Source organism: Fusarium phalaenopsidis (genome assembly GCF_050370095.1).
Source record: "Fusarium phalaenopsidis strain FUZ10S chromosome Unknown contig_32292, whole genome shotgun sequence".
NCBI lineage: Eukaryota > Fungi > Ascomycota > Sordariomycetes > Hypocreales > Nectriaceae > Fusarium > Fusarium phalaenopsidis.
In genome coordinates, this window is record NW_028145410.1 from 100,297 (window position 1) to 112,459 (window position 12,163).

Consider the following 12,163-nt stretch of genomic DNA (forward strand, 5'->3'; position numbering starts at 1 on the left):
GATTAGAGTGATATGAAACTTCCTCCAGCTCCAGACTTTTGCATTCCGCTCAACGGAATTCCAATCACACAAGAAACGCAGTTCACTGGCCGAAGTTGGAGGAAAGGACATTTTCTCTGTATTTCTCGCTTTTATAGTCCCTGTTGTCTAACTCGTGTGACATCCAGTTGAAGTGTCTTGAAAGGTGTTGAGAGACACCGTTCAAGGCTGGGCACAGAAATACTACGTGGAAGCCTTGGGAGCAGAGCAGTTGAGAATGCACAATCGATGAAAATTTGACATGGAGTATCACTGATGCTCTAACCTACTAAATATTAGTGGTTGCGGACTTGGCAAAAACGATGGAATTGCTCGATCAAGCGACGACGATTTCTAATGAGTGCTTTGTAACAGTTGCTAAGTATATCCACATCGGATTCTGGTTGTACTACTACTGGCCATAGCGCCAAAGGAAAGTGCTCTGACTCTCTGTCATTGTCCCTGAAATATCGCTCGAGGTCAACTTGATTAGCAGCTCTTGACATCACTGTCATGGCGATACTCCTCATGGATACTCTCCATGTTGGTCTTATTACTCTCCTCTGCTGCCCTGATGATCCCGCTGGCTTGATCTTTGTCAAAGACCATGGCGATCTCTTCTATAGTAAGTCCCTTTGTCTCTGGAAAGAGGAACCAGATGACGACCAGGAGGACACCGAGGATCGCAATGTACATGCCGTAGCTACAGAGTGATGTTAGGTGACATGATGAAGCCCTGCGGTTCGGATGAGGGCTTACTATTTCCATTGAAGCGCATCGAGAGCAATCGGGTTGACCCATGTATTGAGAGAAACTGCCATGGTCTGAACCGCGATGAAGATGGCTTGACCCTTGGTGCGTAAAGAGAAGGGGAAAATCTCGACGGGGTACCTGCGCGTTGTTAGCTTAAATCTGGCTAACCAACGCTCTCCAAAATGCCACTTACGAGCAGGCTAGAGGTGTCCATGCAAGGTCATAGGAGCCATAAAAGAGAAAGAGAAACGGAATGGCAGCTGCACCGATAGATTTGCGAGAGGTCTTGGCGTACTCAGCCGAGAGGCCCATGACGACGGAGAATGTAACCAACATGCCACCGGTAGAGCTCAGCCACAGTGGCCGTCTGCCGACATGGTCAACGTAGACCGCTGCCAGGGTGGAAATTATGACTATCGAAATGTCAGTGCCAACTTAGAACTAGGGTCTAGTCCACTTACGATTCCAGACTTGCAGCCCCAGGAGAGTTTGGAGCTGTGTCATCGTGGACGTGATGCCGAGTGAATTCATGATTGGGCTCAGGTAGTAGGAAACAATGCCATTGCCAACCCAGTTGGTGCCAACAGCCACGATCAGGCAAATGGCCATGCGGTGGATATTGCCCCGACCCTTGATCAAGTCGCTGTATTTGGTCTGGTTGTTGGCGCTTTCGTCCTTCAAGGCCTCACAGATTTCCCGAAACTCGTACTCGACTAGCGGGTCATCATCCTTGCCATTGGCGTGATATTTCGTCAAGATCCGTTTAGCCTCGTCGGCCTTGTCGTTCTTGGCTAACCACTAGACTAGGTCAGCATCAATCGTGCAGGGGGGAGTGCCACATTCACCCGCGGGGACTCTGGCATCGTGGCTGTCGCCATGAGCGTCAGAGCAGGCCCGACAACCTGGACCCAATGGACATGCAGCCCATACACGTGCCAGCAGAGATTATGGCGGCGAAGTAGTAGATGGACATGTCTGTCTTGTTAGCCGCGTTCAAGTGATTCCAAGAGCATGACCTACAGAAACAGGAGATCTGCGCTCTGAAGCGAGGGTGTGCAATTTCTTGTAGCAGAGTAGGTGCCACCGCAAGGGCGGTAGATGTGCCAAAGCCCATGACGGCTCTCCCAGCGCAGAAAATGCCTGTGTTGGTCGAAAGCGACATCACAATGGCACCGGCGATCTGTATAGGGTCGTGTGAGTTGTCACACATTCCAGACTAGTTTCTGTAGGCACGTACCACGATAGCCGAACCAAGCCACACGCTCCAGCGTCTTCCAAAGAAGTGCGCAACCCTGTCACCGAAGAAGCTCGCGATGAATCCTGGCAGAAAACCAGCAGAGTTCATCAAGCCCAAGGTGACAGGATCAGGGTGGTTAAAGTAGGCCTGCCATTGATCGATGCTTTGCAGCCCGTTGAAGAGGCTGCCGTCGTCTGTTCGTAGAGTGAATGAGCAAAATGAGGACTTGTAGAGAAGTTTTGGTCTTACAGCCATTAAAGAATAGGGTGCCGCAGAGGCCAACGCAGTGAAACATGTTCCATCGCAAACCTGGTTCGAAGTTAGGTCCAAGAATCAACGGGTTGTCATCAATAGCTCAACATACACGGATCAAGCCACCATTTGCTCTTGGTATTATTTGGGACTTCTCTGAAGTTCACGACAATATCATCAGTTTGGGGTGCCATGGTGATAGAGGTATTGGAGTTCAACAAATCACTAGGATAGTACTCGACAGGTGTTATAGAGTATGAAGTGAGAGCCTGCGACGGGCCTTTATAGACAAGAAGAGGTTACATGGGAAACCATCCAAAATGACCTGCCCAGAGCCAGTGTTGACTATCAGGCAAGCCAGTACGGCCGCAAATTGTCGTAGCGAACCACAGCCAACGACGACATGACTCGCATGGGATGGAATCATCCGAGGCATCGCGAGAGGCATCACTGGACCTTCCTAGCGCATTGAACTTGGCTCAAAAGGTGGTGTTACTGCAGCCCGGGGAAATCTGGGGTACGCTAGACGGTCAACCTGGGGTAGTCCGGGGCTATCCACAATGACATGTCTGAAGAAAGGCGACAGCGGCTACCGAACCGTGTCTCCGAGTTTACTTCCGCTCGCCCCGCTTGTCGACTAGGCCCAACTTGAGAAATGCAGGGCTTGAGACGCCGGAGTAAGGCCCGGCTATGGTTTGGGACCCGAGCTTAGAAGTGGGATACCGCTGACTAGCGCTGTTGTTTCACATCAGGTCACCGACTGTTGCGGAATTGCCGCTCCGCCCTCTCCTGGCTTCAAATCTCTCCGACAAGGGCAGTAGGTAAAGCGGTAAACCGCAATAACTTGGCTGTAGGCCCCTGTCTTTGGAGAGGATGGACAGTTTTCCTACCCTTAAAGGCGAAGAATACGACCTTTAATCAAGACGCGCTTCTGCTCGAAGTGTCGAAACACTACAGTATTGTTAGATCATTTTCTCTTTCCCGATAGCTATCAAGAATTCAACATCATCTCAAAATGATCAAGAACCAGATTAAAGGCCGTACCGTGCCCATCGAGTATGGGCACTCAAAGCCAGCTCCCAAGATGCGATATGTTCGCCTGGGAAATAGTGGCCTGAAGGTCAGCAGGGCATAACGGAAAGCCATAAACAACGCCACTAACGAACCAAATAGGTTTCTCGGTTAATTATGGGGACCGCAACCTACGGTATCAAAAGCGATGTGGTATGGCGCGTAGAGGAAGAGGAAGCTCTCAAGCATCTACAGGTGTGTAAATCCAGGCTTTCGGACTACCATTGGGGAGTTTCATACTAACAGAAGTCAGCGCGCTTGGGAGCTTGGCTTCAACACTTTTGACACGTCAAACTTCTATTGTAATGGAGTCAGTGAGGAGATACTGGGGAAGTTTCTAAAGACAGTACCCAGAGAGGCTGTAGTCGTGATGACAAAGGTAGCAGCCCTCAACATTCAGTTGCACCCCGTCTAACAAATGACCAGTCTCACTTCCCCGTCGGGAACTCAGAGACGCAGGGTCCGGCAGGACTCACACTGACGGCTGGTAACAACCGCAAGGTAAGTCATGGTATTGTAACATCTGGAGCAAGCCACTGACCGGATGCAGCATATCTTTGACAACGTCAAGTTAGCACTGAAACGACTTCAAACAGATTACATCGACGTGCTTCAGGCAAGGACAGCGTCTGTACTACTACATGAGCGGGCGGCTAATATTATCAACCTAGCTTCATCGTTTCGACTATGAGACACCGGTATGTTTGTCTACAGCTCTTGCTAATGGAAATACTCACGTGCCCCACTAGATCGAAGAAACAATGCGGGCTCTCCATGATGTCGTCCAAGCAGGCTATGTCCGGTACATTGGGATGAGCAGCTGTTGGGCCTGGCAGTTTCACGCAATGCAGAGTGAGTGAATTCCCAATCTCTTGTCAGTAAACTTTCGAGAAGCCGTTATGCTGACCATTCAGATTATGCAATTGCGAACAATCTGACGCCATTCATCAACTGCCAAAACTTCTACAATTTGTTGTACCGGGAAGAAGAAAGAGAGATGATGCCTCTTCTGAAGCACCTGGGGATAGGCTCTACTCCGTGGAGCCCAATGGCCAAGGGCCGTGAGTAGTTTAACTCTCTGAACCATTCGAAGCCCGCTGCTTACCTCATGAAGACCTCACTCGCCCGCTCTCCAAGGCATACGAGACTGTTCGATCGGTGTGTTAAACTCACGCAGTTTTGGATTCAAACTGACCACCTTCAGACCTCGGATGCCTACCATGATGAAGCCATTCTGGGAGTAGAGTGGGAAAAAGAGATCAACAGAAGGGTGGAACAACTCGCCGAGAAACGAGGCCTCTCCATGGCTCAAGTTGCTCAAGGTAAGTTATGACCGACCACTAGTACTCGAAACTGTGCTCATAATCAAAGCCTGGGTCCTTCACAAGGACAGTGTCGCCGCCCCCATCGTCGGAATTTCCAAGATAGAACGCTTTGAGGATACCATGGCGGCCTTGGACGTCGAGTTGAGCGATGAGGAGATGAGATTTCTGGAGGAGCCATACCAACCGTGAGCCAAATCGCCCGTGTACAGTTCAGATGCTGATATCCAATCTAGACGATCAACAGTGGGATTTTCCTAAGAGGAACTCAAGCAAGAATATGACGTCAGTTAGAAAGGCTGTCACACATGTAGCAGGACCTTAAAGTGTAAGAGGAGGGCTGCAGGTCTTAGATTTAGTAATTGATGTACCGATTTAACGGGACGATCGAGAAAGACATTGACATTGAAGCTGCGACTATCAGTGTTATGCCGGGGATAGTCATCTCTCACCCATGCTCCTCTTCCTATGGCCGCTTCTCAGAAGTTAGACATAATAGAACTCTTGCCACAGTGTCCTTTTCATGAAAGTCTATACAGAGTTTTCCTTACTGCTGTCGACCATTCTATAGCCATAACCTTGGAGGCAGCATATTGTAGGAAGGCATAGTAATGTAAAGATGGGCCACGACGGTGATGGAGGGTTGGTGACTGAAGTACTATTGAATCTCTGCGCTAAGTAAGCAACTGTACTATTAGACATCGCTGTATACCATCTCCAAAATACGACGACCAAAAGGCGTTCACATATCTAAGTTGACGGAGATCCCTAAACGCGGTAATGGTGCTGTTGTGTCCCGTGTTTCTTTTTGCTTTCCTTTCTTCCAACAAGAGACGGCTCCACAAGTGCAAGGCTGAATCAAAACTGGGAGAATTGACGATCTATTACTCCTCGCAAGCAGCTTAGCCCAGAGAGCGAAGCTTGCCCTAGTTCTTCAGGGGAGAGCAGCTCCAGATCGGTCAGCGGTTTACCGCAAGTGAACAGGGGATAGGTACCGGGCTCTGCTTAATCACCCCCTCCATCAGTCCTAGTCCTTCTGGGCCCATCTCCACATTCCCGACATGTGAATAGCTGGGCCGTGCCACCAGGCCTCCTAAACCTACTCCTGGAGTCTCCCAGATGATACGTATACCTGGTAAGGTGACGTTTTCCGTCAGAAGCTCGGGCTTCAGTCATCCGGGTCTGATGGGTGTAAACATATACGGTCGGTTGAACGCGACACTGAGACTGTCATGTACGGCCTGTCGATTCTTACTGGCCCAATCTTGATAGCCTTCCATAATTAGTTACGGAAGCAGCAAAGAGCCACAGGCCTGCGCCAAAATGTGAGTCACGAAGACACATTTGTGTCCGCAGCTGCATGAAAAGCTTATCACATTCCCCCACCTATGTGTACACAGAATATGATCGCCATGACAAATCCATCATTTCTCCTCGTTTATCCTACAGGCCCTGCCTACAAAGACTTCTTCTCTCGCAAAATGACACATTGAAGACCGTCGCCCCTTTCTCCATTGAGGTCACCAAAAAGAATGCATTGCAACAGACAGTCAACCGAACTACGGGCGAGAGTCGAGGAAGAGGGTGTTGAGGGTCAATCACTGAGTTTCCAGGGGCCTGCTCCCGCGGTAGCGCTCCATTCAACACCTCAACAGTTGACTCAGGCTCCGGTAGCTTTGGAGGGAGCCGGACAACTGGAAATTTGGAATGCACCGAAGTCAAACATTCTCAACATCATCGCCACTTTTTGGTCCTTTCTACTGCTCGGCATGAACGATAGCTCCTATGGGGTAGGTTACAAGACCCTGTTGTCAGTTTGGCGATCGCGTGCTGATTTACCTGTAGATTCTTTTACCACATGTAGGCATTCTCATTACAGACCTCGACCACAACCCAGAGTGCTAACATTCGCCCGGTCATTAGCTCGAGAAGTACTACAATGTGTCTTACCTAGCGGTCTCCCTGTTGTTCCTGTCTCCGGTCATTGGGTTCATTATAAGCACCTTGTCTAACCATGCTCTTCACTCAACAATTGGCCGTCGGGGCATGGCACCATTGGCCAGCGCTTCACAAATCATTGCCTACACGATAGCATGTTTCCATCCTCCATTCTACGCTCTCGTTGTTGCCTTCGCATTCATTGGGCTCGGAGCTGGACTTAAGAATGCATCCTGGAATGGATTCATTAGCGGCTTCAAGAATTCCAATGAGCTTCTCGAACTGTTACACGGCTTCTACGGCCTGGGAGCCACCATTCTTCCGTTGATCTCGAGCTTTCTCCTGTCATATGGCTGGAAGTGGTATATGCTTTATTATATACTGGTGGGCCTTGTTTCCGTTGATCTAGCATTGTCAACCTACGCCTTCAGAAAGCACAACGCCAAAGCCTACTTGGTCAAGCACGGCCTCCAGGAACAAGCAACTGAGAATGCTGTTGTTTTATCCGATATACCGGCCCCAGGCGGATCCGATAGAGGCTCAAACCAGACATAAAATCCAGGCAAGGGCGACATCGCAAAATTTGACGCTCCACTGCTTCAAGAACAAGGTTGTCATTCTCTGTAGCTTCTATCTGCTGGCTTATGTCGGCTCTGAAGTTGCATTGGGCGGCTGGCTTGTGACATTCATGATGAAAGTCAGGCATGGCTCTGCGTTCAAGAGTGGTATTGTCACCAGTGGCCTCTGGGCGGGCATCACGTTGGGTCGAATATGTCTTGGCTTTGTCACTGGCCGTTTCTTCAACTCTGAGAGGGTTGCTGTTATCTGGTATCTGGCCGCTGCGATGGCTCTGGAGTTGATGTTCTGGCTCATCCGAAACTTTGTGTCTTCGGCCATCTGCGTCTCTTTTCTAGGCAAGTTCAAGTCTTCTTAGTTGCGTTACGAATCTAGGTAAGGAAGTGAGGCTAACGTGCATCCAGGATTCTTCTTGGGTCCTCTGTTTCCTTGCGTGATCGTCTGTATCTCGAGGCTTCTACCTCCGTCGATGAAAACGGTTGCAATTGGCATCTGTGCAGCAGTCGGTGCTTCAGGTGCCCCCATTGTGCCATTTCTGGTTGGTGCTATTGCGCAGGCCAAGGGTGTCACGGTGCTTCAGCCCATCATTCTGGCGTTTCTGGCCCTGTGCATGTTGCTGTGGCTATGCCTACCACGGCAACGCCAGGTCTAGAGATGTCACTGACTGAGCTCCAGCCACGGCGAGAGGATGTGAAAAGTCCAGGCATGTTGCACACTCTCTTGTATACCAGCTACTTCAGCTATCATTACAACTTAGTTACACTCAATACCTTGAACACATCGCCAGACGTGACTACACCCCTTATTTAAGACAACGCCAGCATTCCCTCCGCCAACATAAACCCAGTACGACCGGTTTATCCCTTAGGAACCTCACGATCGTCACAAGCTTTTCCCACTCGAAGGCTTGGGTATACAGCTCAAGATGGCTGTCAGATATTTCCCCGCCATTGTCCGTGGGGGAGCTTGCTCTGTCGCTTTCTTGGATCTAGCTCGTCCTTTCCGCCATCTGCTTCAGTGTTCAAAGTTCTCTTTCGACCGACCTTTGCATGCGATGGACGTCTCTTGCTTTGCTTGGTGCCATTCGTTGTTTCAGGAATACAAGGAAACGCCCGCGATGCGTCTAATTCAGCCTCCAGCGATCTCCAAATTGCGTCCACCTCCTTAATATTGCTCTGAGACGGCCTGTTCTGAATTGTGTCCATTATTTTGAACCAGTCAGGGACCGCGGGTTTGGCGCAAAGTAGCTGCCGAGTAACGACAACAAGATGCTCCTCGGTTTTCACTGTACCAATTGGAAGCCCCTCGATGGCGTTGAGCCACGATGACCACGCTGCGTTGACATCGGCCGAATGCCAGACTGTGAATGTAGACGCAACCAGTTTCACCAATCTCTCGGGCATATAGAGCTCATCCTCAACTAAGTACATAGAGGGTGGCTGTTGAGCAACGCAGCAACTGGAACTGCTTATTTGCCATGCTATATCTGAATGCTCGCGCACGTAGTTAATGGCTCTAAATTCAACAGCGAGCTGATAGGCCTGATGGGAAGTAGGACACGACCCCTGAAGTTGTGGGTGGCTGAGGAGTTGTTGAAAGAGGCATTCTCGGTGGAGTGACCATGAGCACAACTCTCTCGAGTGATCCAATAGAGGCACCAGTCTCCAGAAAACGTTGGACTTGTCGGACGGATTTTCCATCTCGGCTTGCGCCCCCCAATGGAGTGCCTTGATGAAATGTGCGTTCGCCTGAGGAATATTCGGATCCCTTGAATAAAGCAGTCCCACCGCCGTAAAGAGTTCGCACATGGATAAAGCTGAGTAAACCGCTGATGGATTCTCCCGGCCGAGGTGTTCAACCTCGGACTCATCCTGGTCGTTGAGATACTCAAAGACCGTGCGGTGCATGAATTCAACTTTGGAGTCGATCCAGAAGTCGTGGCTCTTCCAGTCCTTTCTTCCTATTTCTCTTCCGTTGCAAAAGCATAGAGCATCCGCATCATCATATAACGGATGGACCATGTCGTGCGATAGCTCAAGTAGCCCTCCACACCGACTCCTAATCCTCTCGCCGATCTCTTGACACATTTGGCGCTTCTTCTGGAGCTCGAGGCACTGGCCCTGGAGATATGACTTGCCAATCTTTTCGCTCTCTACAAGGGCAAGGCTCAGAACTTGCACCGCGCCACTAGTCGAGGAGCCACCGTCTTCCTTCAGAGCATGACATAGCCCAAGCCATCTGCCACGTTCCACAGCGTATCTGCCAGGAACCTTTCGAAGCATGTGCTGAAACATTTCTCTGAGTTCATCAGGAAGCTCGTCAACTCGTTCTCGAAGCTGTCCAATCGTATCCCAGGCATCGAGTCCATCAAGTATCGACCGGCAGGCAAGAACGACCCAGAGGAAGACACCACAAGATTTATGCACGAGTTCTTCAAGAATATCCGCTGCCTCCTCAGGATTTTGTTCCTTCAATCGTTGCATGCCGTCATTTTCAGCGACTTCACTCGAAACATATTCCTTGATGTCGACCCGGTTCAGTTCTTGCAAAAGCAGGCTTGGAAGGTTGCGAAACGCAGCGTGGCATGACGGGATGGGCCGGCTCGATACAACCACTTTGATATTTGGATCTCGTGCCAAGGTCTCGACGAAGGCGATGCTTTCGCGTATGACGCCTGAAAACTCATCCAGGCCATCAATGAAGAAACAGAACTTGGCCTTTGCAAGCGGGCCATCCATCTTTCGTTGTTCAAACTGTTGAAAAGCGTAAAGCAAATCTCCCTCAGAAGGATCCTGCAGGTTGTCTTCGTGAACGTGGATGTAATGCCACATATCGAGCAGTAACTCGGGGATAAGCGATCGATGGAGAGGATGGCTAAGCAACTGATGGAGAATTGCCCTCCTGAGTCCCGGGAGAGACTTTTGCTCCTGATTGCCCGCGTACCAGAAGAAAAAGCTCCCAAGAGTGCAGTCAGATGCCCAATGGGACAGCAAAACTTTGGTCTTGGGCTCGTCGAACAAGTATTTCATGAGTGTTGATTTTCCACTGCCTGCTTTGCCGGAGATCCAGTAGATTCCAGAGTCGGAACGAAGCCACTGGGCTAGGTCATACCATTCGAAGCCATCTTCCGGGGGGTCAAAAACCCAAGACAGAGTCTTAGGATACGCCCTGTGGACCGCATTTCGCCTCTCGTTCATTGTGCGGAACCGGATCTGCATTAGGATCCGATCTTTGTACTTTTCCGCGAGTGCCTCAGATGCCGGCGAGGCGACGGCTGCTACACGTCCCTTGGAGGCATCCCGGAGCAAGCGAAGGTTTGGTATGTCGAAACGATCGGACAGATCCTCGACGGTTATCAACGGGGTGGCGGAGTTCGTCAAGGGTGGGATAAGATTGCGAAGACTTGCGACGAGGTGTGAGAGTTCCTCTACAAGAGACTCAAGCTTTTTCTTGTCCTGGCACACCCACACGATGCGGTTTCGGAACGAGCGATGGGGTTGTTGATATAATGGGGCGTTCATGGTAAGGTTCTCAAAGTCATCGGCGAACTGCACCATGCTCTGTGCGCTGATTCTGGCCCCGCGAGGCCGAGATAGCCACTCCCTATCTTCTCGAGTGCTCTCCCGCATTCCATACTGCTTCTTCAGGCTATTTGCATCGCCCATTAGTTGCGATATGGTGTCCAAGACTCGACAAATTAGGCTTCGGGTCCCATCATCGTTGAGTCGTTTGTCGTAGTCGTGGGGGCTCAGTAGCCGGATTCCAGACGCCCAATTGAGCAGCAGAGTCTTTTCAATGTCGATCTTGGTCTCCAGGATCATATAGTCCCGGTCGGTATTTTTGGCGGATGCGATGAGGTCAATGAGCTCGATCACGTCTTTAAAAGTACCCACGATTGTCACGAGGGCGATTCCAAGACTGACGGCCTCCATCTCGACGATTCGTAGAGCACTTTCCAAGCGTTCAGTGATTTAAGGAGCAAGAACCGATCAAGCAAGAGTGCGCGTCGTTGGTTTTATGGCAAAACCCGCATTCTTCGGTTAATAGGTCTCATGAAAGCTATCGGGGCTTTGAGTGATCTTATCGGTGAGTTTGTGGCGGTGGCGGAGTACGCCCATTTTCAGCGAAGCAACCATTAAACAGGTGTCTTGGTTTGTTGTTTTCTAGGCTGTGAGGGGAAAAGTCAGACCATCCAGTAGATCCTGCCCTACCCTGGAGACGCAGCCTGATAGACTCCACAAGCCTCAGGAGAGATCACTGCAAGCCGAGTTCGTCTCGAGATTCGAATTTAGCCTCGTTTCTAAAAAGAAGTTGGGAAGGATTAGCCATCGTGCCTAGTGTAGTGTTTTGTGGCAGTGTTTGTGTTTTCGAAGTAGCACAACAGAGCCACCCTCGTTGCACTGCCCCGGCCTTCGTTCAGTCGCTGGTCGACTCACGTCAAGATTCCAGCACGACTGGATGCCAGGAAGGAGAGGCGGCAGCCTACAATAAACAATAGACACAACTGGGAGTATAGTACCAGTGGGGCGCAGTCACTAGGTTCCATTCAGAGTCACTTAATTGGCAAGGCTTAGCAGCAGGCCTCATTTAATTCTTTTTTTAGCGGCAGGCCTCACTTCAATTTTTAGTGGCAGTAGTTATAGTAGGTGGTATGAGTTTGCATGCCCTATTAGGTACCCTCGAGTGGCCTAACTTGAATAAAGGTGTAATAATTATTATCATATATGAGGGAAATGAGGAGGCGTCTTCTCAAAAGATAAAGGTTATATCGGTCCAGATGAATATTTATTACAGTTTTCCTTTTATCTTATCCTATCTTATCTTATCCTATGCCAAGTCAAGGGCAGGGATGCGCGTGCTGAGTGGAGACTGCTCGTTTTATCCGTAGTATGATTGACTGTTTATTTTATTCGCTGTCTAATCGTGCAGAGTTACCGTGACCAAACGACAGGTAATATCTTCCCCGTCGTCAATCTCCAGGAGCCTGATCTCCCGG

General features: G+C 50.0%; 4 protein-coding genes across 4 annotated transcripts; 2 read left to right on the forward strand and 2 right to left on the reverse strand.

The window, feature by feature from the left end:
- Positions 1-507: 507 nt before the first annotated feature.
- Positions 508-2,454, reverse strand: LRP88_04357 (uncharacterized protein; the record flags this gene model as incomplete). The annotated part of the gene is made up of 8 exons (XM_083240931.1): positions 508-721; positions 778-909; positions 965-1,184; positions 1,233-1,562; positions 1,792-1,951; positions 2,009-2,202; positions 2,258-2,317; positions 2,373-2,454. 8 exons carry the CDS (start codon positions 2,452-2,454, stop codon positions 508-510), a joined length of 1,392 nt encoding a protein of 463 aa, XP_083102079.1.
- Positions 2,455-3,275: 821 nt separating this feature from the next.
- Positions 3,276-4,914, forward strand: LRP88_04358 (uncharacterized protein; the record flags this gene model as incomplete). Its single annotated transcript, XM_083240932.1, has 11 exons — positions 3,276-3,380; positions 3,434-3,526; positions 3,585-3,641; positions 3,758-3,832; positions 4,003-4,029; positions 4,081-4,183; positions 4,246-4,392; positions 4,446-4,480; positions 4,536-4,653; positions 4,703-4,841; positions 4,890-4,914. 11 exons carry the CDS (start codon positions 3,276-3,278, stop codon positions 4,912-4,914), a joined length of 924 nt encoding a protein of 307 aa, XP_083102080.1.
- Positions 4,915-6,699: 1,785 nt separating this feature from the next.
- Positions 6,700-7,525, forward strand: LRP88_04359 (uncharacterized protein; the record flags this gene model as incomplete). Its single annotated transcript, XM_083240933.1, has 2 exons — positions 6,700-7,086; positions 7,154-7,525. 2 exons carry the CDS (start codon positions 6,700-6,702, stop codon positions 7,523-7,525), a joined length of 759 nt encoding a protein of 252 aa, XP_083102081.1.
- Positions 7,526-8,587: 1,062 nt separating this feature from the next.
- On the reverse strand, positions 8,588-11,099 carry LRP88_04360 (uncharacterized protein; the record flags this gene model as incomplete). The annotated part of the gene is made up of 2 exons (XM_083240934.1): positions 8,588-8,606; positions 8,974-11,099. The coding sequence occupies 2 exons, from the start codon at positions 11,097-11,099 to the stop codon at positions 8,588-8,590; spliced, it is 2,145 nt and encodes a 714-aa protein (XP_083102082.1).
- Between the last annotated feature and the right edge of the window lie 1,064 nt (positions 11,100-12,163).